Here is a 26080-nt window from a genome sequence, read left to right as displayed (position 1 = left end):
CTGAAACAGGAATAAAAATCCTGCATTATTCAAAGTAAAATAGTTAAATTTGAAGGTTTTAAAAAATGATATTTTTCATAAAGTACTTTAAAATCCTACCTTTTTGTTTCTGCTGATGAAAGAAAAGTGGCTTCTTCCTAATTCTTGTTAAATTATTTGCTCTTTCGCTTCGTCTCGTCTTTTCTCCTCCTCTTCCTCTCCAGAACGTCGCTCCCTCCTCTTCCTCCTCTTCCTCTCTGGACTTTTCTTTCTCATCTGAGCTTTGTACATGTTCTGCTTTTTTATTTTCCTTTGACTCCTCCCTGCAGCTGAACATGATTGGACAAAGACGAAAACATAACTGGACTCGTTTATTCGTGTTTTTCATTTGGTTTGATTGCAGATGAAAATATTGATTCACATTCGAACATAAAAAGATGAAATAACTGAATAAGAAGCTCCAGATTTCAGACCAACAGCAGAAAAAGCAGCTGATGCTTCTGAGGTCAAAAGTAGAAATCCTTGTTTTGAGACGTGGGATGTTATTTCACTGGGTTCATATAGAAAACATTTAAAACCAGTTATGAAGGAGGAAAACATCCTGCTGTGATCGGAAATGACGACTCGGCGTCTGATCTGATCAGGATTTAGAAAAGCCAAAGAGTGCAACCATCACTACTGGTCAAATGTTTCAGAGAATCCCAATTTTTCATGTTTTTAATGAAAACTATGCAGCTTAATGTCTATTTGCTCTCTGAGGTGAAAACACAGTGAAGTAAGTGATTGTAGTTTAAACATAAATCGATAACCAGACGAACACACGGCGGGTTTCCTCCAGAAACTTTCTTCATGTCTGCAGACGTTTAAATGTTGGGAGTTTGTTGGAGCTGCAGAGTTTCTAACCTGATCTGGTTCCTGAGTTCTGGCTCAGCTTCGGGTCGTCGTGCTGTGAACTTGTGGCTTTTATAGAAAATCTGTTTTTTTATTTTTTGTTAAAACTGCCGCCATGTTGCGAAGGTTTGAGACATAATCTGTGAAAAGGTTGATCGTTCTTCCCTGAGCTGCTGTAGCCATCTGAAGAAATGCTCCAAAACCAACCAATCAGAACCAGGAGGAGGGTCTCAGCGCTGTCAATCATCCTCGTGTACTCACTGCTAAATGAATAATGGTGGAGAAACAACTTATTACAGGAAACCCATTTATCTGCCATCATCGGTGGCTATGCTAACTAGCCTAGCATTCGCAGCAGAATCTGCTGATGGGGAAAATCTGGCAGCGCCAACAAGACTGTGACTGACAGCGCTAAGACCCGCCCCCACGCTCTGATTGGTTGTTCCTCTGGGAGAAAGCAGAAGACTCCATTTTTCACAGATTATCTCATAAACTGATGAGTTTCAACAAATATTTTTCTCTCAAAGTTACACATTTAACCTTTACTGTCCTTAAGCACGTCTGTCCATCTAAAGTCTTATGAAAAAATAGTTGCATACAAACAAGTTTGGAAAATTAAACAGCATCAGTGTGAGTATTTTACTGACTATTCCAGAGGTGGAGGTGGGAAAATCACGACCCCTGAGTTTCCTACTACAAACACGATTCTGCTCTGCAGGAAGCAGTTTGTGTGGAATCTACCGTACGTTGTTTGAACCTGCTGTCCTCAGAAAAGAGACTTTGGTGCTGAAATGAGATGAGATGACCTGGAAACGTGGTAAACACTCACACAGAGACAGAGGCGCTGTTGGACAGGCCTCCTGTCCTCCGGGAGCCGGGAGACCTCCTTCCTGTTTTGATGTAGCACTAATTAGAATATCAGACGATCGCGTCCCGTTAGCCAGAAATCACCGCCGCTCGCTGACACAGTTCAGGATCAGAGCGTCTCTGAGGGTCGGGCTTCAAACGCAGCGCCGGATCACCTGATGGGTGGGACCGGGCGTCGGCAGGTTCTTCGGGTCGGGGTGGTCTTTCTGTAAATTTATCAGATTTCTTTAAAGGAACTGATCACCAGAGAACGTCAAGACCTTCTAATGATGATCTAAACCCGGTTAAAGTCAGTTTCTGTCTTCTGCTGGGTTTACTCTCATTCTGGCCCGTTTCTCCTGACAGAACCGGAGTATCTGGGTCAGGTGTAACAAACATCCTGTCACTGAAATCAGGACTTTATGATCACAGAAAAACAGACTCTGCTGTTCTTAAAGGAGCAGTATTATATAAAATGGACTTTTTGAGCTTTTCATCGTGTTATGATGTTATCCTCTCAGCGTAAACATTCCTGGAGTTTTGCTTTGATTCTTTCATGCATGTTTGAGAAATCCTTTAATCGCCATGGCAACCATTCAGCTGGGCAAAACGCCTGGGTGGGCCTAGCCCCGCCTACAAGATGCAGCTCCTCCTCTGAGCTGAAGTTTCAGTGCTGGAAAAACGGAAAACATGTCTGATAAAAACCGACTTTATGTGATGCTTTGTGTTGTAGTTTACATTTTATGTTGGTAACATTATTTTACTATGATTACAAATTAAACATTTGCCTCTAAATATGTGGGTCCAATCCGTATCTTTTTTTGAACTGCAGTTTGGGGCCACACAAAATCAGCCTGAGGGCCACAAAGGGCCCCCAGGCCACACTTTGGACACCCCTGCTCTAATGGAGGACAATTATTGTAAATAATTGTCCTGACCTTTGTTTTTAAAAAATAAATCCTCCTCTCTTAATTCATGGTTTTAGTTTTCCTGAGTCTGTTTGGGTTTTAAGTTGCATTTAAAAACTTCAAACTTTTCTCAGTCCTGCTCGTCTTGGTCCATACGGGGACGTGTGTGTCCCGGTCCATACGGGGACGTGTGTGTCTCTGTCCATACGGGGACGTGTGTGTCCCGGTCCATACGGGGACGTGTGTGTCCCGGTCCATACGGGGACGTGTGTGTCCCGGTCCATACGAGGACGTGTGTCTCTGTCCATACGGGGACGTGTGTGTCTCTGTCCATACGAGGACGTGTGTGTCTCTGTCCATACGGGGACGTGTGTGTCCCGGTCCATACGAGGACGTGTGTGTCGTGTGTGTGTGTCATGTGTGTCGTGTGTGTCATGTGTGTGTGTCATGTGTGTCGTGTGTGTGTGTCGTGTGTGTGTGTCGTGTGTGTCGTGTGTGTGTGTTGTGTGTGTGTCGTGTGTGTCGTGTGTGTGTGTTGTGTGTGTGTCGTGTGTGTCGTGTGTGTGTGTTGTGTGTGTGTCGTGTGTGTCGCCTCCCCGTCCGTCACTTTTATAATTTGTCGCCTCAAACGGCAGCTCCAGCGGCGCCTCAGCTTAATTTTACATGACTACAAACACTCAGAGTGTTTCTGCGGCAGGTTTTAAGAGGCTCTTAGACTCAGAGTGTGTCCTCCCTCCCTCCCCTCTCGTCCTCCCGTCCCCCCGTCCTCCCGTCCCCTGTCCCGCCCCGCCGTATCTGTGCCGCTGCTGCAGGCTGCCTCTTTGTAGTGACGCCAACTTGGCTCCGATTCAGTCACTGCGGTGGGAAGTGTGTGTTTAAAGACGAGGTGTGTGTGCTGTCACAGGTACAACTGGAGCAGCAGGCAGGGAGGAATCCGAGACGGAAAATAACGTTTTTGAAGTAATAATAAAAAACCCAACAGCGGAAGATCATGAGGGAGATCCAAAACTAAAACAGGACGCTGACACCTTTGAGTTATTCCTTTTGTTCTCTGCTTTGTTTTGGCGCTCCAGATTTAATTTGACTCTTTTATTAATGACCAAGAAGTTTGAACGTGGAAATCGAGGGACGCTGAAAAGAAAACTCTCCTCAACTTTTAATCCTGTTAGCTTCAAAACGGAGGATTAAAGTCCGTCATCCTCACTGCTGCTGGAGTCTGAAAGAATCGTTTTTCACATTCAACATCACTTCATGCAAAAAGGCTCAAATCCATTAAACTTTAACCCAAAATGTTAAATAATCCAACCTTTGATCTGGGAATAGAGCTCTGGTTATTTCTATCAAACTACTTCAGCAATTTTATCTTGTATTTTCACTGAAAGCCTCCAAAAATGACGTGACAGGATGACGTGTTCATGCAAATTTTGAAGAATTGTCATAGAAAAAGTTGATGGAAATGACGAAATTTGAAATAATTCCCTCAATTTTGCAAAAAAAAAAAAAAAAAAAAAAAAAAAGGTTTTTACGCTTGTTTTGGTGATTTTTGGGTTTTCCAAAAAAAGAGTTAATGCTCTAAAAGACGGAAACATTTTCTGAAGAAGTTCTGATGCAGCAAACGCTCCTGCTGTGCCTTACCAGAGGCATGAAACAAGGAAAAGGTCAAAGTTCAAACCTGCAGCTTATGGAGTATTAGGGCAGAACTAAGAACAGATAAAAAATAAAATTACTAGAACAAAGTTACAAAATTACAAGAATAAACTCATCCGAGAATAAAGTCGTAATATTTTGAGAATAGTCAGTTTTACGAGAATAAAGTCAATAAAACAAGAATAAAGTTGTAATATTCTGACTTTTTCCTCGTATTTTTTCTAATTTCCTCAGTGTGACCCTGACACTCCGTCCACCAGCTTGGAGTTCAGGACTTGGACAGTTTTTGTCACAAAACCAAAAACTTTGAGCAGAAGAAGGATTTGAGTCAGACGTCCAAACAAACAGAAATGTTTCCCAGATGTTTCTGTGTTGGTTCAGAACTAAATCCTGTAGAAACCTTAAAGCTGAGCAGAATAAACGTCTCCTTTCAGCGGGCATCGGGTTAATTACGCCTGCTGAGGCTTAACGGAGGCCGGCTGCTGGAGCAGAGGGCCGTTCTGTAGGTGGAGGGTGTCACTGCTGCTCCTTTCTCCTGTCAGTTTGGCGTTTCACAGCAGGACGTGTCCTGATGTTGATGTAAATCTCTGCGCCTCCACATAAAGGCTCCGTGTTGCTGCAGCAGCAGCAGCAGCAGCAGGCGGAGCTGGAATCTGTCACCGTGAGCCGCAGCGCCGCTTTGTTTCTGGATTATCCGGCTCCGTCCTCAGGAGGATTCAGGCGGCGCTTCGTCTCCAACAGAGGAGGCTGCTGCCTCATCACGAATTAAAACCTAATCTGCTGCTGCAGCGGGCAGCTTGGCGGGAGTGAATGCTTCCTGCTGAAGCAGCAAATCTTCTCCGGGGAGAGAAGAAGAAAACAGCGAGGCGTCCCTGAGGGACTCCAAGAAACGACAGGAGCGTCAACAACTCAGAGGGCCAGCGGCTAAAGATGGACGGCAGACAAGAGAAACCGATGAATTTACACCAACTTTCATCTTTATGAACGAGTTTCAGGGCAAAACTGAGGAAAAATAAAACTATGAGAATAAAATGGTTTGGGAACAAAGTCGAAATATTATGAGAATAAAGTGAAAATAATACGGGAATAAAATCGTAATATTATGAGAATGAAGTCCAAATAATGAAATTAAAGTCAATATTACAAGAATAAAGTTATATAAGAATAAAGTCATGAGTACAAAATGGTGACAAAATGAGAATGAAGTCATAATATTTTGAGAATAAAGTCATATGGTAATAAAGACAAAATAATAAGAACATACAGGTGAAATAATGAGAATAAAGTCAGTATTATGAGAATAAAGTTGAAATAATATGGGAATGAAGTTGCAACAGATGAGAATAAAATCATGAAGTTACAACAATAAAATTGTAAGAGAATAAAGTTGAAATATGATAAAAAAGTATTAGAAGAATAAAGTCAAAATGTTAAGATAATAAAGTCTAAAAAACAGGCAGTTTCAGTTTTTCTGCATGTTATGATTTAAGACAAAATTATTTGTTTCTTAGAGGAAAAGCGTCTAAAACTCCAAGAATTTTACTGCCACCGCATTAAAAACTACTGATGTTTCCCAACATGTGAACTGACTGGTTTAACTGGGAACCAGTTTAAACTGGTTCACCAGAATAAACTGGTTACATTCAGGATAAACTGGTTATATTCAGTTTAAACCGGTTCACCAGGATAAACTGGTTACATTCAGGATAAACTGGTTACATTCAGTTTAAACTGGTTAAATTCAGTTTAAACTGGTTTAAACTGGTTTACAGCTCACCCAGTAGGAAGAAAAGGTCCAGATCTGACCTGGACCCGGTGCTGACAGGCCGGTTTGCTCTCATCAGCTGCTTCTTGGGACTTTTCATCGTCTGAAGTCCAGTTTTCATCCGTTTCATTAACTGAGTGAGGCTCTGACTGAAGGAGGGATGTTGGAGAAGCTCCAGAGGAGGGAACTGGTTTCCAGCTGAGTCAGCACCGCTGTGTGTGTCCCTCAGCAGCTCCCGTCTCCTCCTCTGAGGAGACATCGTGGCCTGGAGCAGAGTGAGCGATGGGACGCCTCTCTGTCGTGAACAGATCAACTCATCTGCAGACAGACGCAGCGGCTGCTTGGGGCTCCGTCCGTGTGCTGACTCAGCAGAATCAAAGGCTTTGAGTTCAGACAGAAATAACTTCTGATCAGGTGATTTGGTGTTTCCACAGGGAGCACCTGGGGACAGGGAACGCTGGGAGCTTCTCTCTGATGAAACTTTAACGGGAGCCCTGTTTAGTTCGCTCCAGTCCGTTTGTATAGAAAGTCCGGTTCGTTTGGAAAGATGCGGTGAACTCTGGTCCGCCTATAAACCTCCGTCTGGGTTCAGGTGAAGTGAACTCTGCTGCGGTTCGAATGCACATGAGAACGCCAAGCAAACCAAAGACTGCTCCAAAAGCAGTGCAGGGCATTCTGGGTAAATGCAACCAAACAAACGCGCTAGGCTAACGCTAGCGGGGGAAATGGCTCCTGGTCTTTAGCCAAAGACCAAAGAGAAATCCTCCAAACATCTGATGGCTCCACTTTGTTTACATCTGATGAAGGAGGAAGTTGCGCTCATTGTCTTCTTCAGAGGTTTGTGTGTCGTTTCCTTCAGAGGTTCAATGTGCAGCGCCCCCACTGGCCAGGAGGGGAACAGGTTGCTGAAGGTTTGGTTGGTTTGAGTCGGAGCAGAAAGAGGTGGAGCTTCATCTACAGCAGATTGAAACTTTGGTTTCCAGTCGAACCGAGTCCACTGGACCATCAGGTGTGAAAACAGCCTAAGAGACCAAAACAAACCACTCACCTGTAAAATATATTGATAACTACGATACAGCATATTGCAGCGCAATTAAGAGTTATGATCCAGACTCAACTGATTATCAAATTTTAGACACAATAACAGATAATTGGATCTAATTCACCAGGATCGTGATGAGGAACGTTTACAAACAACCAACAGGAGTTTTCCTGATTTTAAACCGTTTATTTCATAAAAATGGCCGACTCAACCTGAGACGGCCTGACATGACTTCTGGGTGAAAACCTGCTTTCTATTCCTTTATCATATGAAGTCAGAGAATTGATCAAGCTAAATAAAGTTTGGGCTGTAGGGGGCGCTAACAACAGACTAAATGTCCCAAAAACACAAAGCTGTGTGTTGAGCTCAGAAACAACTTCCTAAAATATCCAAATCATGACTAATGAAGCTGATTTCCACAGACGCAGCCCAGTTTGGATCCCTTTTATAACAGCTTCCAGCTTCTTTTCTGGTAATTTTTATGTTTTTTTAGGATATTTTAATCTTTCTTTACTTTATTTCTTTCATCTCTTTTCTCCTTAGCAGGTTTAAAAACCCAACAACTGCTTCCTTCTCAAATATTTTTTCTTTCTTCTGTTTTTTTCTTAATGTTTTGTGTATTTCTGACTTTGTGGGGACATTTTGACTGTTTCCTATGTTTTATTCGTCTGGTTTTTAGTACATCAGTTTTCTTTCTCTCCAAGGATTTGCAAAAAATTCATGAAGTTAGACTGACATTTAAGTAGCAGAAAGATGAGTGTGAAATGTCCCGTTTGGTTTTTTCTGTAACATGTTGAGGTATCAGAAGCAGAAACCTCCACAGGTCCGTCATCGCCGGCAGCAGATCAGCTGATTAATGTTTCCTGAAGGTGAAACTTCCAGTTTGATCCGACTTCACATTGTTTAAACATCCCAGGACTGAAACCAGGAGCGAGTTTTTGTTTCACCGCGCTTCGGATCAGAACTGACGGGTCACATCTTCTTTACAGTTTGGCTTCTCAGAGAAACCAGAAAGAGGAAGAAAGTCTGGCTTCTCCTCATCGACCTCCGGACCAGGAAGAGCGTCCACCTCAAACAGAAACACCGACAGATTCGGACTCATTTAATTTGAAACAGGATGAAAAATAAAAGTGCATAAATACGGAACATGAATGAAGATTTCTGTTTTTACAATTTATATTAAACCGGATTTATGTTGTTGTTTAAGCTGTCCAGGTGAGCATGTTTAGGACAATAAAACCCTCTGGATGTGATTAACGTGGGAAAAAAAAGAGATAAACTTAAAACCTTTAAAACTGTGATGTTCATATGAGCAAATAAGTGAAATCTGCTTCAATAAGCCAAAAAAGCTGCAAAAGTCTAATTCTAAGATGTTCATCTGAAACTGGTGAAAGTTTATCAACCTGATTAAAAATAAACTGCAGAGAGACTCTGGGAAAATGGGGCAGTTATCAGCCAACTGTTTTTGTTACTCAGATCTGAAACCTGCAGGTAATATTTTCTTTTTCTGGACTCTAAACAGCGACGTGTCTGTGAACCACAACGGGAAGCAAAGAGATACTTATACATAAAAACAGATTTAAAAAGGAAGAAATAGTTCCTAAAACTTCAGAAGAACTGAATCTTCTGTCTGGGAGGTGATGTCTTACGGGAATGAAGGCCAGGTTTTCCCGGAGGCAGGCGTCCTGCAGCTCGCCACGCAGAGCGGTCACATGACTGTGGTGGGCGGAGACTTCCTGCTCCAGCCAGTCCATCCGGGAGCAGCAGGCCTGATGCAGCTGCGACACGACGGACAGGAAGCTCTGCAGACAGAAAACGGACAACACAGAGTATTTACGCTTTTAAAGCCAAGATAAAGTTCATCCAGAGTTTTACTGAAAATCCAACTTTGCTGCAGCCAAATCATCTTATATTCCTTTTAAACTTGGCTAAATATAGCGAGTGTTTTGAAACAAAGGGGCCCAAATCCTGTTCTTATTTCTGAAAATAGATTTATTCAAACAAGCCCAAAAGAAACTGAAAACTAGACGTCTTTAATATGTCAAATGTTCAAAATCTACGACAGCATAGCAGTGCAGCACAATGCTATTTATTTATTTTTTTGTAGAAAGAAAACGTAGTAAAATTCTGCCAAAAACTTTGAGAGAAATCTCAGAAATGTTCTAAAACAAAAAGACAATAAAATTTGCTGCCAAAAATCTTATTTTTAGATTAATTTTCTACAAAAACGTGGAAATTTCTGATTTTCAAACTCTAAACATTTCTGGATAATCACAACATTTCTGAGTTTTTGGCAGAAATGTACACGTTTTGTTTCTGTCCTAGTAAAAGCCCTAATACCACATGGTAAAAATCCCTGGCAGGTTTTGGCTCTGGATTCTGGATTTGGTAGTTTTTACCTGACACGCTGCCACCTCAGGAGCTCCCATCAGGTGTTTCTCCTCGCTCATATTCAGGTACTCCAGGGCGAACAGCAGGGGGCGCCGCTGAGTGGCGGCAGAGTGCAGCGACTGGGCCAGACTCTCTCTGACCTGACGGAGCAGGAGTGTGTTAGCGGCCGGGTTTCTCCAGGAAGTGTGTGAAGGCTGGCTCTGCTCACCTGCTGGCAGCTCGACTCTGCAGCCTTCAGGCAGCGAACCACAAACTGCTGCCGCCTGAGAAACCAGTAGGAAAGTCACTGTGGTTAAACTGGTGGTGAGAATCGGCTGTTTTCCACAGTGATGCTGCAGACATTTCCAAATAAGCTTTTCACTGATAGTTTTCTCAACATAACGACGTCCTGATGGTTTTCCGTCTCCTCACACCGAGTCGGGACGTTTCTCAGTTCCTGCTGTTAAAAGCTGTTTGTTCTGTCTACTGTCGCCTCATGCTGGCTCAAAGTCCACCAGCTGGCATGATAACCAGTCAAACTGTGTTGCATTACATTTGGCATCAGAATGAAATCATTAATCTAAATGAGTCAGTCATGTTGCTGTAACTTGATTTATTTTTTACCACTTTATACTTTAACCTTTTTATTTTTACTTTAAAAGTTGCAGTAAGGGAACATTTCCTGTGTTGAACTGGCTGCGTAATAAGCAGATCTGCATCTTTATTAAAGCGACGTCTGCAACACATTTCTAACTTTGTTTGTTTTGAACCAAATCCTGTTGAAATGTAACATTTATTTAATTTAAAGAGGTTTTCATCCATCCTCTCTGTTACCTGACCGCCTCCCTCAGCTGCTCCTCAGCTCTCTGCAGTTGCTGCTCCAGCTGCTTCTTCTCCTTCTGAACGCCCGCCAGCTGCTTACCCAGAATTCTCAGGGAGTTCTCTTTACGGCTCAGCTGATGGAGAGAGAGGGGGACATTTAAAGGAGAAACTCTGACAGCTTCCTGAAGGTGGCGCTCTCTGAGCTCTGCTCTAACGGAGCTTCAAACTCAGAGGTTTCTGTCAGAAACATGTTGTTGTTGTGAATCCTTGTTAGTGGAAGTTCTAGTAACGGCTGCAACTTTCTTTAAATTGATGTTTCTACTGGGAACGCCAAACGGTGACATTTTGGTTTATAAATTAAAATAAATTCTCCACCTCAGCTGAAGAACACAGAACACTGCCATCAGTGCAAAAAGAAAAAAGGCAGATAAATATCACATCCAGCAGAAGGTGTTCTGGAAAATCTACGAAACAAAACCAGATTTTCCTCACATAGTTGCTACGATCAGAGAACAGCTGAGGTGAAGTCGGCCTGTGAAAAAGTCCTGCACATGGTTGCACAGCTTGGCATGACTGGAAGAAGCTGATTTCTATTTATTTTATAATTCCCACCAAACCCGTTAACATACACTCAGACCTGTGAACACGTTTCTTCATAAACCTGTCTGTTCCTGTCTGGTTCTGTCTGTTCCTGTCTGGTTCTGTCTGGTTCTCCACCTGTTTGCTGTGGGTCAGTGTGTGCTGTTCTGAGGCCAGCTTGTCGACCCGTTGCTGCAGCAGCTGCAGCTGCCTGTCCTGCTCCCGGATCAGGTCCTGCGCCTCCTGCTCTCTGTTCAGAGAGAGCCTCAGCTCCTCGCAGGCCGTCTGGAATCGCTCCGTCGGAACCTGAACGCAGAAACACGGCGTCAGACACACAGCGGCTGCCTGAACAGAACCCAGTCCTCCTCCAAACTCACCATCAGAACCAGCTCCGCCCGCTCCTGCTGCAGCTCTTTCTTCAGGTTGGACACCTCCAGCCGCAGGCTCCGCCTCTCCACCTCGGCGGAGTGCAGCCGTTGGCTGAAGAGCAGGAAGTGCTGCTGGAGGCCGGAGACCAGCGTCTGGCGGGGGGGACATGAGGTCAGCGGGGCGAGAGGTTCTGCAGAACCAAACCCAAACCTCTACCTTCAGGGAGGAGCGCTCTGCGATCCGCTCAGCCGAACCGGAGCAAACGCTGAGAGCTGATTGGTCCAGCAGCTGGTCCAGGAGGCGGGAGAACCCGGAGCGAGCGGCGGCCATGACATGAGCGGGAGAGGAGTCTGGAGAGAGAGGCGGGCTCTGAGCGGAGCTTCTGATTGGACGATGGCTCACCTTAACAGGTTGGTTACCTGAGTCAGCCAGCGCCCCCTGCAGGTCGGCCATGGAGGACAGGATGATGGCGGAGAAGCTTTTAGAGCGAAGCCAGCGAGAAAAAACTCCTGCAGGAACTTCAGCTCCTGTCAAACAATAAAACACAGTTTGGGTTAAAGCTGCAGGATGGAACATTTATAAAAATATACATTTACTAAACTGAAACTAAACAATATTTAACTAATAATGACCATCAAAAGACAGCAAACACACTGTAAAAACTAACTGAATCAAAGGGTCATAATGAAGTAAAAGCCCAGAAGTATTCAGAGAGGTGAACTGACCCTTCAGGGCTGCCGTACGCAGCGCTCCGCACACGCAGACGCTGCCGCCGCTCCTCTCCAGCTGCAGCACCACCTCCGTCTCCTTCCTCAGAGCCGTCCACCGGTTCACGGCCATCACGGCGCCCGCGCCGCTCCTCCACCTCCTCCTCGCCCTCCTTCCTCGCTCCTCCTCTTCCTCCTCCTCCGTCCGCTCGCCGCCCAGCGCGTCGGCCAGCTTCCGGACCTCCAACTCCAGCCGCTCCCGCTCGGCCAGCCGCCGGCCCAGGACCGCCTTCTGCTCGGACAGGGAGCGCAGGCAGCCGCGGGCGTGCCGCAGGGCGCCCGCCAGCAGGGCGCAGGCCGCCAACAGGCACGACGACTCGCGCCGGCTCCGGGAGAGGTCAGAGGTCAGCGAGGAGACGCGGTCCCTGTGGGCGTTGCACTGAGAGCGACACATCTGCAGGAGACGACCGACAAGAGATTTATGATCAAATCAATATTCTAAATAATCTCCATGGTGATCAGATTGTATCAGCTGAAGCTGCAAATCAGATGATTTTATCATTTTTACTGTTGTAGCTTCTAATTGATTTTATTATTTCCTAATTTGTCCTTAAGTGTCAAGAAAACAAATAAAATGTGTTATTATTAAAACATGACGTAATGTTGGCATTTATTGTTAGGAACTTTATATTATGATCACAATAATCAATAAATCAATAAATAAACTGAAACAAGCTGAATAATTTCCATTTACATGATTTACTGTTTTTCTCCTTCTACCAAAAACTGGATGAGAAAAGTTTTGGTCTCTGCTAAACATTTATTATCTGTTTATCCAGAAACTTCATCATTTACTCTATTCGTTGTTTCTGTTTATTTATTATAGATTTTTAAAATGTCTTCCAGTTCCAGTGTTAAATATTCATTAGAATTTAAAGTTTATTGGATGTGAATTATTTCTACCATTATGTTTCTTTAAAACTGTCTCAGAACAACAATATGACTGTTTATCTCAATAAGTTCTGGGTAATTTATTGCACAGCAAAATGTGACAGAACTAATTATGATCATTTAGATTCATGATTGTCACGAGACGTTTAATTTGGTGTAAGGTCAGAGGTCACGATTCAACTATAAGAAAAACAGACTGGGGGATTTCTAAGACGAGCTGCACTGCTGACCCAGAAATAAGTTAAAGAATTAATTAAAACCTGGAAACCGTCTGTTGTCTAGTGCAAATATCTTAAAAAATAAGACAAAACTAAGTCACAAGTAACATTTCAGCAACATTCAGTAAATAATTCTTGAATATTGATAAAAAAGAAACAGTTTCACTAGCAGATTATTTCATTTATGGGAAAATTTTCTTTTTATCAATGTTCAAGAATTATTTACTGAATCAAACATGTGACTCCTGGATTTTATGCTTGGCTAGCTAACGTTAGCGGCTTAATTAGCTTATGTCAAATTAAACAACAAACCGCAGAGAAATGATGAATGAATGAAGCCAGAGTTTCTCAGAATGAAAGAAGATGAAACTAAATGTTTGGTTGTACAATGGTTTGTTTTATCTGGATTACATTTAATACTTCTAAAATTTGAACAATTTGACACCTTGCAGAAATCCTGAGTTAGCAAAGAGCAGCATCAACTTTCTTCCATCAATCAGATTCTTGGGCTGAAATAATTTTCAGATGAACATTTTCTGCTCCCGTTTTGTCGTTTTTCCACAGAGGAATAAAATGAAAACGTCGCTTCAGGGAGACTCAGCTGACTTCAGACCAGCTTCGTCACATCTCCTGTGTGTGTGTGTGTGTGTGTGTGTGTGTGTGTGTGTGTGTGTGTGTGTGTGTGTGTGTGTGTGTGTGTGTGTGTGCTACCTGCAGCTGGTTCTGCAGCTGGTTGACGGTGTGTGTGTGCTGCTGGCTCCAGGTCTCCTCTCTCCTCTTCATGTTTTCCTGCAGGCTAGACAACACACACCCCTGGCTGCGCTTCAGCTCGCGCACACACACACTCTTCTTGTCACACACACTCTGCAGGTGAGCGATCTGCACAGAGAAGAAGAAACCAAACTGTTGTGCTGAAACGGTGAAACGCGATGAAGCAGAAGGAAAAAATCGACACTTTTGATCCGTTTTGTCTGGAATCAGATATTTCACTGCAGCACAGACATTCCAGCTTCACCTTGTCCTTGGCCTGATGCAGGTCAGAGGTCATCTGATCCACCTGCTCGCTGATGACATCACACAGCTCCCTCCAGGTGAAGTCTCCCAGAATTATGTGGGGCGGCTGGATGAGGACGCAGCCGGTCAGCAGGCGCTGGTTCAGGCGGTGCAGGAAGGCCAGGCGGACCTGAACACACAGGGAGTGAAAACTTATTCTGCACCGAGACGGGAGAGAGGATGGAGCCGAGGAAAAGTATTCAACCCCCAACAGAGTCCAGAGCTTCAGATCAGGCAGGTTTTAACAGGACCGCACAAGAAAAAACTCACCAAAATAAAAGCACTTCACTTTAAAGAAGAGATAAGTGGAGAATTAGCTCTGTGGTTAACTCTATCATGTTCTCTTTCAAATAAATGATTTAAAATCAGTTCAATTTCAAACAACTTCAGTAAAGAAAGTGAAGGATTTTTCATCCAAACACTGTAAAAAACACAAAATCTTACTAAGTATCTTTGTCCAGTTTCCACTGCAAATATCTTAGTACATTTTAAATTATACAAAATTAACTAATGAGTGACTTTTCAGCAAGATATAGGAGCTGAAAAGTCAAACAATTTTAATATGGCAGGAAAAGAGCTTGTTACATTTTCACATTATTTAATTTATAACACGACATTTTCCAAATGTTATGAGATAAATAATCTGCAATGGAACAAGCACTTATTCATCAATATTAAAAATTATTCACTTAAAACAAACTCCTGTATTTTGCTGAAACGTTACTTATGAGTTATAAACCATTCCTCTACAGGAAGTAGCATTCCTCTACAGGAAGTGGAACCGTTCCTCTACAGGAAGTGGAACTGTTCCTCTACAGGAAGTGGAACTGTTCCTCTACAGGAAGTAGCATTCCTCTACAGGAAGTGGAAGCGTTCCTCTACAGGGAGTAGGATTCCTCTACAGGAAGTAGCATTCCTCTACAGGAAGTAGCATTCCTCTACAGGAAGTGGAACTGTTCCTCTACAGGAAGTGGAAACCGTTCTTGAACACTAAGTGAATCACCGCTGACTCCTTGCTGAACTCCTCTCTCAGCTCCTGGATCTCCTTTCTGCTCTCCTCCTTCACTGTCTGCAGCTCCTCCTGCAGCGCCGTGTTCTGTATCGTCCAATCAGAGGCCTCGTCCTGCAGCTGGCCCAGCATCTGCTGCGAATCCTGATGGACGGACAGAAAAGTTCATCTTTAGCCTAAATGTTCGTCGTTTCCCTGAAACTTTAAAATACGTCTAGATCAGTGAGGTCCAACCATGTCAGACTGAAAACTGATATTTATCTGGTTTTCATTCACATTTTGATTAGAAAACTGACATAATAATGAAAATCTGTGGTTCTAAAGTAGTTAAACCCAGGCGTTTGGACCCTAATCTGTCGCTCCAGAACCTCATTGTGAGGTCCAGTCAGAACCGACACCAGACTTACATCAATTTGTTTCTGCTGGTCTGAGGTCAGCTGCTGGAGCAGCTGGTTCTCCTCGTGGAGCTTCTGGGTCGCCGCCAGCAGGTCCTGGACCTGAAGGAGAAACGAAGATCAGGTTTCTGGGAGGAAGGTGGCGGGTTGCTCGGAGTGGACCTGATCCGGACCTGGAGGTTGGTTTCCTCCAGTCTGTGCTGCTTGGTGCTCAGAGTGACCGCCAGCAGCTGCAGGACCTCAGCAGGACTCGGTTTCCCATCATGCTTTGCGGGTTGTGCTAGGTTTTGAGCCATGGTGCCGAGCAGGGCAGTGATCTGCTGCAGGAAGTTGTGGAAGGCGTCCTCTGCTTCAGAATGCTGCGCTGCTGCCTGAACACAGGAAAACATGGCCGCTCTGGAACCAAGAGTTCCCAAAATGGGGGTCGGGACCCCCAGGGGGGACGCGAGACACCAAGCAGAGGGTCGAGTTGTCCAAATGTCTCCAATCTGTTACCTGCTGCAGCAACGACTGCGTTTTGCCAAGTTGACTCTTCTCCTCCTCAAGCTTTTTCGAGAGGTCAGAGGTTGCCTTCCTCTCGGTTTCCAAGGCAACAGCCATCTCAGTCTGGCAGTGATTGAACTCTGTCTGCAGGCTGCATGAACATCAATGTGGGTAAAATGTTATGGAAATATTTAACACAAAGTAGCGGTGATAAACTGCTTAGACATGAGGGACGACCCAGGACACCTAGCATAGCAGCGTTTAGCATGGCAGCGTGTAGCCTAGCATCGTGTAGCCTAGCAGTGTGTAGCATAGCATCATGTAACATAGCAACGTTTAGCATGGCAGCGTGTAACCTAGCATCGTGTAGCATGGCATCGTGTAGCCGAGCAGTGTGTAGCCTAGCAGCGTGTAGCCTAGCAGCATGTAACCTAGCATCGTGTAGCCTAGCAGCATGTAACCTAGCATCGTGTAGCCTAGCATCGTGTACCCTAGCAGCGTGTAGCATAGCACCGTGTAGCCTAGCAGCATGTAGCCTAGCATTGTGTAGCATAGCAGTGTGTAGCATAGCAGTGTGTAGCCTAGCAGCATGTAGCCTAGCAGCGTGTAGCCTAGCAGTGTAGCATAGCAGAGTGGTCTGGCAACATAGCGACACAGCATTACCGCATAGCCTAACATCATAGCAAAGAAGCTTAGAATAACCACACAGTATAGCGGCGTAGCGTAGCATAGCGGTGTAGCGTAGCATAGCATAGCGTAGCATAGCGTAGCATAGCGGCATAGCGGTGTCTCCATGCTGCGGGGCTCACCGCTCCAGAGCGTGCTCAGTGTGACTCCTCCTCTCCCTCTCCAGGCTGTAAGCTCTCTCCAGCTCTCTGAAGTGCGTATGCAGCAGCTCCAGGTTGCACTGCGCCTCCTTCTGGCCGGACTGCTCCACTGCCACCGCTGCCTCCAGGTCCCGAACCTGCAGCTAGAGGCCACACAGCCACACAGAGAGGCCGTCAGGCAGAAACAGAGTCTATAAAACTCTGCATAAATCTACTATGTACTGGAGCCTGTAATTAATGAATCACATTTTAATCTAAAACCACAAAATAAGCAACATTTTCAATTCAAAAACCATTTTTGCTGTTGTTAGTGACATTCAGGCAGTTAATTGTTTGAAGCCTTTCTAAGCTGCTTATTTTGTTGTGTTTCATGTATCTGTTGCTACCAGAAGAAACCTTTTCCTGAATGACTGACATCAGCAGTCGTTTAACCTTCTGACCTCCAGGTTGCTCCTGGACTCCAGGTGAGCCGTTTTCTCCGCCTCCAGACGCTTCACCTTCTCATCTGCGATCTGGAGGAAACCAAACATGATCCTCCATCTTTGTCATCCTCCACCTGCAGAGCGGCAGGAAGCGTCGGCCCGCCTCACCTCCTTCTCCCTGCCGCTCCTCTCCTCCAGCGTCTTCAGCTCTTCGGCTAGCCGTCTGCTTTCCTCCGCCTCCTTCTGTCTCTCCCGCAGCAGGTCGGCCATTTTCCTCTCAGATGCCTCCAGAGCTGCCTGCTGGTCCTGCAGAACAGAACCGACCGTCTGAACGTGAGCAGCTAAATGCTGGTTATTTTGGTCTCTACTAGAGTTATTTTTGTGGTTAAATTTTACGCCACAGCAGCTTCCAAATGTTTTATGTTTCTGTCTCTTTAAGAGAATTTTCTGGCCCAAAACTGAATTTCAAAGCCCAATTTCAAGTTTTATTTTGGTTTTTAGGGATTAGTAAAGGTAGGAATGAAGTTCGTCCTTATGCAGATGACATCATGATTTAATATTGTCTCTGCTGACTGGATGTTGAGCTGTTAGCATGTCAAGAGTTAACAGCAACAATCTTCCCTCCGAGGCTTCTACGAATTTGCTGCAACACAACAACTGCTGGTTTTCTGACCTGTAGCAGCTGGTGCAGCCGCTGGTTTTCTGACCTGCAGCAGCTGGTGCAGCCGCTGGTTTTCGGAGCTGAAGTTCTGGATCAGCTGGTCTCTCTCCTCCACCTCCTGCTGCAGCGCCTGCTGGTCGTTCTGCCTGGCCTGCTGGCTGAGCTGCAGAGTTTTCCGCAGCTCTGCGATGATCTGCTGCAGCTCTGCTGATTTCTCTGCAGCATGAATAATAATAAGCACAACACAGTGAGAACTGCTGCAACATGTTGATGTTCTGATCTGCAGGAGAACGTTCTGATCTCCTCCAGTTCTGCTCTCTTCTCTCTGAGTGCGTTTGATTCGTTCACCTTTCAGAGCGGTTCTGTCCCGGTCGAGCTCGGCGACCCGGTTGCTCTCTCTGTGGCTGGCAGCGAGCTGGAACTGCAGCTTCGTCCGATGAGCCTCGCTGCGCTCCAGCAAGGAGCGAAAACGGGCCACCTCCGCCTGCAGGAAACACATCTGGACACACACACATAAACACACATAGACACACACACACACACACACACACACACACACACACACACACACACACAAACCAATAATATAAGTAACCAAAACTGATATTCTGTGGTAAATCACTGGAGGAAATGGATCCAGTAGCAGAGAAAAGTGATGGTGTGTGTAGGCTAAATAACAACCTACATGACCAACAATAAAATAAAATATTCCCATTTTATTTCATTTGTCCTGCTTTTTAAACATTATTTTCATAGAAGGAGCAGTAGAAGTGATTTGTACATCATGAGTTTTCATGTTGGCAGAGTTCAGTTTTTACTGATCTGTTATTTTTAACTCGGCCACTGGAGGGCGCTGCAGCCTTACCTCCTGGTTGTGGCGCACCGAAAGCTTCAGATTCTCCTTCTCCAGCTGGTTGACCCTCCATCTCAGCTCTCTGGACTCCTGGCTCATCTCCCTCCCCTCTGAAGACGCCCTCCTCCCCTTTACGCTCCTCTTCATCACTCCTTCCTCTTCTTCTCCTCTTCCTCCCTCGCCTTCCACCTGCTCCTCTCTTTGACCCGAGGAGCTCAAGACGACGGGCCTCCTGAAGGAAACACCAAACATTATGATTAGAATATTTTATTTCCGTTTTTAAATTATTAAATGAAAATATTTTCAGGTCATCCTTTGCTTGAATTAATTTGATTTTATCAATTTAAAATGAGAAAAGTTAATTTTTCAGCTTTATTTCTTTCTGTTTTCACTTTGAGATCAGTTATTTTATTTATTAATGTCTGCATTAATTTTACCTTGAGGTCTTCCGATCCTCTGGTCTCGGCTGCATGTCTCCAACCCAATTCTTTTCCTTCTGCAGGCATAATTCAAACAATAAGTGGAATAAATTGTGAAATAGTAAAAAAAAAACTGTGAGATGAATAATGTTTTAAAAACTGTCTTAACAGCAGGAGTCTGTGTCCACACAGAAAAAAACATACAGTAAAGTGGATTAAACACAACCGGGCTGCACAGCAGAAGGTCACAGGTTCAAATCCTGGCCTTAAGCATCTTATAACTGTGCTATTATTGGTCTGAAATACATTTAAAATATAAATACTAGTTACCATAATCTGATTATCTGAAAAACAATATCAAAGTTTTCCAGAGAGACTTCAAATATAAAAATAACTAATAAAATAGTCATTAACATGGGTATTTAAATAATTACTTTAGATTCCCTGTGGGACTGTTTGTGTGGTTTTTCCCCCCTAATATCCAGGAGGAACAGATACAGTCTGGTTATCAGCTGAAATGCTCCAGTTTTTACTCCCAGAGGACCGACTCCATGTTGCTCCAGGCCTTGTTGATGTTGCTCTGTCTCCAACCCTCTGAGACTCAGAAAGCTGGCCCCGGATTGGCTGAGGCTGCCGTTACCTTGACAACAGACTGCCAACTTCCAACGTCACTCTGCAGCGATCTCCATTTAAAAATCTGCGCTATGAAAATGAATCACTTTATAACTCGGGATATAAAATATCTATAATAAAAAAAGACTAATCTACTGAATATTTCTGATCAGCTGTTTAATTCGGCGACAATAAAGAGTTTAAAAGCAGTCGCCATTTTTACCTGAAGGCACATCACTGCGCTCCTGAACGGTTCAGTGTATCCCCAATAAATCACAACATGTTAACTTCAATAATACGTTGTCTAATACTTCCAGTCGTAACCCGACATAAAATAAATCTATATACTTCAATTAAGAAGTCGTGATAAGCTGGAGCGAAACGACAACACACAAAGTTTTCGTGGATGTTTGGAACATTAAACTGATTTTTTAGCTACTAGCACCTTTTACAAACCATAAAACTGCCTCAGACCGCTTCATGTCTATTAAAATTAACAACACCGATAATAATTTAACCCTTGAAAGCCGTAAGGAACACTTACTGTAACATTTATCTAGAGACGGTTTGAAACTCACGCCATCTTTGGCGTCCTTACGTCACTTCCGCATAAACGGGTTCTTTGTCAGAGTGGCCAATCGAGCGCTGTTGCGTTATTTTGCTAGAGATTTAACAACTGAAAAGCTAACTAAACAGATAGAATATGAATTCACTGAAATCCAGTCGAACAATCCAATAAAAATTTTTAACTACTTTATTTATCCCAGTGGGAAAATAAATCTCGTTATAACTCATGATGTTGTGGGCAGGCAGCATCTCTAGTCAGTGTTGCAACAGTAGAAGCTTCGGATTGAAGTGAAAATAAAGTTGTATTTTGAAAATAATAATTATTACAACTTTATTCTCGTATTATTTTTTACTTTATTATCCTGATTGTGTGTTTTCCCCTAATTCTCCGTCTTAGAAAGCCATCAATAAATAGTAGACATATTTTTTCAATGAAAACTTAATGAATTAATAGTTTATCTGTTTAGTGAGTTTTGCTTTAATGGGTTTTTTTTTAACTACCTTTGCTGTTAGTCACTAGAGGTCAGTATCCGAGGTTGTTCTCGGAAACGCTCCTATATTTAACTGTAGAAGAAGAAACAAAGCAAAACAACATGGCAGCCTCCACACAGCACGTTGGACCCACTTCTGAAGAGACAGACCCGCCTGAAAGTATCCGAACAGAACCGAATAAAGATCCCGGAACATCAGAATCAGAGTCGGAAAAACTGGAGGCTGATGCGGAGGAGGAAGAGGAGCCTCCCGGCCCGAAGATCCGGGAAACCCCGCAGGACATCCAGCTGGAGGCCATCGCCAACACGGTGGCTCTGCACCCCAGCAGGGACATCTTGGTATGCGGGGACGTGGACGGGGACGTGTACGCCTTCTCCTACTCCTGTACGGAGGGAGAGAACCGGGAGCTGTGGTCGTCCGGACACCACCTGAAGTCCTGCCGCCAGGTGCGCATCTCGGCGGACGGGCTGAAGCTGTACAGCGTGTCCCGGGACAAGGCCGTCCACCTGCTGGACATGGAGCGGGGGCAGTTGGTGTCACGGATCCGGGGGGCTCACGGGGCCCCCATCAACAGCCTGCTTCTGGTGGACGAAAACATGCTGGCCACGGGGGACGACGGAGGCACCCTGAAGGTCTGGACGTGGATACTGGACAGAAATGCTGCTGGGGAAAAGTATTTACCCCCCTACAGAACTACTGTGGTTATGAAGGAGAGTTAGGATAAGGAAAGCAAAAAATACCAGGGTAAAGTCAGAATATTAGAAAAAAAAATAAAATACAAGAATAAGATTGTAATAATTCAAGTATAAATTCATAATATCACCAGGAAAAAGTCATTATATTACCAGAATAAATTCATAATAATACAAGAATAAAGTTATAATTTTACCAGAATAGAGTCAGAATATTGGGAGAATGAAGTAAGGCTGCAAATAAGAATTATTTTAGTAATCGATTCAAGTCATCAAATATTCTGATGATTATTTGATCAATCAGATATAAAATTTTCACATTCTGCAGATTTTTCATGTAACCACTTAAACCTTTTCATACAATATTGGAAAAATATTAAAATATGCAAACTCATAGATTCTTTTTTTTTTTTTAAACTAGAAAATAAACATTTTATTGCAAAACATTTTCTCTGCAGGTGTGGGATATGAGGAAGGGAACAGCCATCATGGATATGAAAAACCATGAGGATTACATCAGCGACATAACTGTGGACCAGAACAAGAGGATTCTGCTCACTGCCAGGTAATACGTGCTTAACTGGACCTGGATCACGAGTTAAATATTTTTATTTTTAAGAGTGCACACTGTTTTCTGTTATAGTTTTTCACAGTATGTTATTATTTTTGGGGCTTATGCAGTGCGTAGGAGATCAGCCGATTCAATGCTCATTACCAAGTTAGCTCATTTTTGCTTCTTCTGCTAAAATTAGCCAAAATGACTAATTCTAAAATTAGTTAAAATTGCTCATTTTAGCTAGCTAAGACACTAATGTTTGCATACAGAATGGAGTAAATAAATGTTAGTAAACTCATCCTTCTTGTCGTTTTACATAATAGTTACTCTATATGCTACTGATATAGCCCTAATGCTAGCTTTAGCCTGAAATAAGCATTCTAGCTTATTTTTGATACATTAGCCACATTTAGTGAACTGAATGGAGTAAGTGAATGTAAGTCCACATGCTAGTAATTCCCCACATGCTAGCTACAGAATTTAAGCTATCCATAGCATCTTAGCTAATTTTAGCTTATTTACTGATGTTTGCATAATAAATGGGGTAGTCAATTTTGGTTAATATGCTAATGATGCGCCACATTGTTAACTACATTTTGACTAATGTTAACATTGTTGCTAATTTTAGCATCAGAACCCCTGGTTGGGCAGGCCCCTTTTAAATATTTTCTGACATTTTGTAGTTATTACTATTATTAGATTCATTGTTGTTAATGTTAATATTGTTTTTTATATGTTTGTTGTAACACTTGAAGAACTTTTACTATGTGAACTTTATATAAAGACAGTTTCTGCTCTGCTCTGGTCAGTTTCAGAACCAGGACATGTTTATGCAGGTGTTGATGCTGGAGTTGTTTTTGGTTTCTCTGAATCTGATTCTCTTGCTGATGTCCAATGTGACTGCTGGGTCCTCAGTGGCGACGGCACCATGGGCGTCTTCAACCTGAAGCGGCGGCGCTTTGAGCTGCTGTCGGAGTACCAGAGCGGTGATCTGACCTCGGTGGCGGTGATGAAGCGAGGGAAGAAGGTGGTCTGCGGCTCCAGCGAGGGAACCGTTTACATCTTCAACTGGAACGGCTTCGGAGCCACCAGCGACCGCTTCGCTCTGAAGGCGGAGTCAGTAGACTGCATCGCGCCGATTACAGAAAACATCATGTGCACGGCGTCCATGGACGGATACATCCGGTTAGTTGAGTTACTACTAACAAAACTCTGGTTTAAGGGTTTAACCATTAACATGGCCTCCCTGTCTCCTGTCAGAGCCATCAACCTTCTCCCCAACCGGGTCATCGGATGCATCGGGCAGCACGTCGGCGAACCCGTCGAAGAGATCGCCAAGTCCTGGGACTCCCGCTTCCTGGTCAGCTGTGCCCACGACCAGCTCATCAAGTTCTGGGACGTTTCTGGTTTGCCCAAACTGAGCGTGGACGAATACCGCAAGAGGAAGAAGAAAGGCGGGCGGATGAAGTCGCTCACCAAGAAGGCCCTGGGCGACAACGACTTCTTCTCTGGACTTGTGGAGGAAACTGAGAAAAAAGAGGAAGAGGAAGAAGAGCAGGAGGAAGGTGATGATAGCGACAGCGACAGTGGGAGTGACTGAGTGGGAGCGCCGGCGGACATTTTGTTCAGAGCGTGAAGAACTTGTTCATGAGTTGGTATGAGCTGCTGCTTTGGTTCTGGTTCAGTCCAATAAATGAGTCAAATGCTGGGAAAAGAAACAAAGAATGACTTTAGCCTTAAAAAACTACTCTGACAGAGAGACTCTGCCCCAGATACGTCACTCATTTACTTTGTACAACTCTGATGAATCTTCATTTTGAAAATGTTGTCAAAGAAAAGTTTAGAGCATAAAGATTTAGAGTATCGGTGCCCAGTGTCGGGTTTTATGCAAAAGAAACTTCTGTAGCAGACAGAATTATTGACAATTTTCTTTTAATGGAAAATGTTAAGTACAAAAAAGTATTCATGTTTTCATGAACAAACTTTTCTAATAAGTGGAGCCACATCTATAAAAGAGACTTTAACTGAAAAGCTGATTTAATTTATTAAACCCAGTAAATAAAGCAACCGTTCCAGTAGTTTATAACTGAAAAACAACTTGTTCAGTAAGCCCAAAATAATTTAAGAATTTTCTTTCAATAAAGCAAATATGCAAAAATAATTTTAAATGTTTGGATCTCATGCAGTTCTTTGACGTGCTGAGATCTGATCTGCTGCCCTTTGCCATTTTTCTCTGAGATTCTGAGAAAAATATTCTTTACAAGTTTTACATTGTCTGATAAAGACCTACTAAAATGAAATTGTATCTCTGGTTTGGACAACTTAGTTAAAATAAAGTCAAAGGTTATTAAAAATGGTCAGACAGCACAGGGTTACGGGGACGTACTGTTAATTCTTCACATTCAGTCCCAAATACCAATACAAGCTCTAAGGTATGACAGTAAGAAAAGGCAGGACTGTGAATTTTCTGAGTAAAGTCAGTTCAGTCAAAAACAGCAGTATAGTAGTCCTGAGACTAAAACAATTAGTTAACATTAACAAGAAGTTACTTGTGATGTCGATGCTGTGTAGAGCGATGTTTAGATAATAGGTATTTGTTTTCATGGAGTTGCATTTTCACAGGGCTTTGCTTTTACGGGCCTGGTGGGATGCATGTGCGCATTGTGGACTTTGCATGTGGCTTTTATTTAAGGTGATTTTTTCGCATCTTGCAGGCTGCGGTGTGGTAGATGCGGTGGTGGACTGCTCCAGCAGTATTAGTGAAGTGGGGCTGGCGTCGCTGGGTCCTGTGATTATGTTGGGTTTCTCGGTTTTGCATGGGAGGGGGGTGACTTGTTTGCTGAATGGTTCCTGGTGGGTGATGTGTGTCTGGAGTTGGTGGTTCTCTCTATGTCCCTGCAGACATGTGGACTGATGGAGGTGGTGGTGTTTCTGTGGTGTTGGCCCAGGCGGTCTGTGACTTGGCTTGGCTCTTTGGTTGTTGCTTGGTGGTCCTGGATGTCATTGGTTATGAGTCTGGGAGGGGTTGTTGCCTCTTTCATGATGTGTGCCCTGTTTTTTCTGTGGCACTCTTTGATAGTGGGTTGGCATCCTTCCCTGCGGTGGGTGCAGTTGTGCGTAGCAGGGACTTTGTGGTCATGCTGGTGGTCTCAGTTTGTTTGTTTATGTGGTGGTGCATGTGCTTGCTCTGGCTATGTATTTGCATTTGCTTTGGCCTGCTTTTTTGGTTCAGGTGTGACTTGTTGGCTCACTCGGTGTTGGTATGGGGTGTGTTTCATTGTTTTGCTTGCCTGGTTATGGCTGTGATCTGGACGTCAATTGATTCAATCATTAAAGCAGAATAAAGACAAGTCAATCTTGACTTGAATTCTCATGTTGAAAAAAACAAATCAGATTAATGATAAAAATTGTAAATGGCTTGTACTTGGATAGCATTCACATGCCAATGGTGGCAAGCTACTGGATCATAGCAACACCTGCCTTGAGACACTGACGGAGCGAGGTTCTGATCACCACCAGCAGGCAAGGTGGATGAAGCATCTTGCCCAAGGACACAACGACAGAGGCGGACAGAGCAGGAGTCGAACCGGGAACCCACTGACTGTGGGATGCCACCATCATGCTTTGAATGAATGTAATCAATGCAGTTGACTGTTTAACTCCATTCAGAACCTCAGGTCTTCTCTACGTAACAGATAAGAGGAAATTTATTTCTCAGCTGAATCTATAAAATAATGATGATGTTCTGATTGATGATGATCATGATTCATAGTTTCCGCTCATTCATACATGAATTCGAACAACAACAATTGTTGTGACAAAGCACTAAATGTAATTAGTTTGGGTGAATCAAAACCCTCCTGATCAGTGATAACCTCCATGACTGAACAGACAGAGGAAAGGGCAGAAACCAAAGAAACTCCAACATTAACAAAACAACAAACA

The 26080-nt window shown here is 43.7% G+C and overlaps 2 protein-coding genes across 2 annotated transcripts; one reads left to right on the top strand and one right to left on the bottom strand.

Moving 5' to 3' along the window:
• Positions 1 to 7243: 7243 nt before the first annotated feature.
• ccdc171 (coiled-coil domain containing 171) lies at positions 7244 to 20465 on the bottom strand. Its single transcript, XM_088015568.1, has 24 exons — positions 20373 to 20465; positions 19235 to 19293; positions 18810 to 19029; positions 18293 to 18443; positions 17991 to 18160; positions 17452 to 17589; positions 17302 to 17373; positions 16844 to 17004; positions 16047 to 16185; positions 15725 to 15922; positions 15564 to 15653; positions 15151 to 15300; positions 14110 to 14277; positions 13806 to 13973; positions 11944 to 12379; positions 11638 to 11745; positions 11435 to 11568; positions 11227 to 11370; positions 10988 to 11155; positions 10283 to 10404; positions 9678 to 9732; positions 9478 to 9609; positions 8728 to 8880; positions 7244 to 8147 (listed from the first exon to the last, which is right to left on the bottom strand). The coding sequence occupies exons 2-24, from the start codon at positions 19267 to 19269 to the stop codon at positions 8037 to 8039; spliced, it is 3423 nt and encodes a 1140-aa protein (XP_087871694.1). The 5' UTR covers positions 19270 to 19293; positions 20373 to 20465; the 3' UTR covers positions 7244 to 8036.
• Positions 20466 to 20950: 485 nt separating this feature from the next.
• wdr55 (WD repeat domain 55) lies at positions 20951 to 24435 on the top strand. The gene is made up of 4 exons (XM_015011402.2): positions 20951 to 21519; positions 22038 to 22144; positions 23051 to 23320; positions 23396 to 24435. Exons 1-4 carry the CDS (start codon positions 20989 to 20991, stop codon positions 23733 to 23735), a joined length of 1248 nt encoding a protein of 415 aa, XP_014866888.2. The 5' UTR covers positions 20951 to 20988; the 3' UTR covers positions 23736 to 24435.
• Positions 24436 to 26080: the final 1645 nt, after the last annotated feature.

This window comes from Poecilia mexicana, unplaced genomic scaffold, assembly GCF_051168715.1.
Source record: "Poecilia mexicana isolate PSO_F unplaced genomic scaffold, ASM5116871v1 scaffold_18, whole genome shotgun sequence".
Classification (NCBI taxonomy): Eukaryota; Metazoa; Chordata; class Actinopteri; order Cyprinodontiformes; family Poeciliidae; genus Poecilia; species Poecilia mexicana.
The sequence above is the reverse complement of the archived record's forward strand: the minus strand, read 5'-3'. Positions and strand labels throughout refer to the sequence as shown.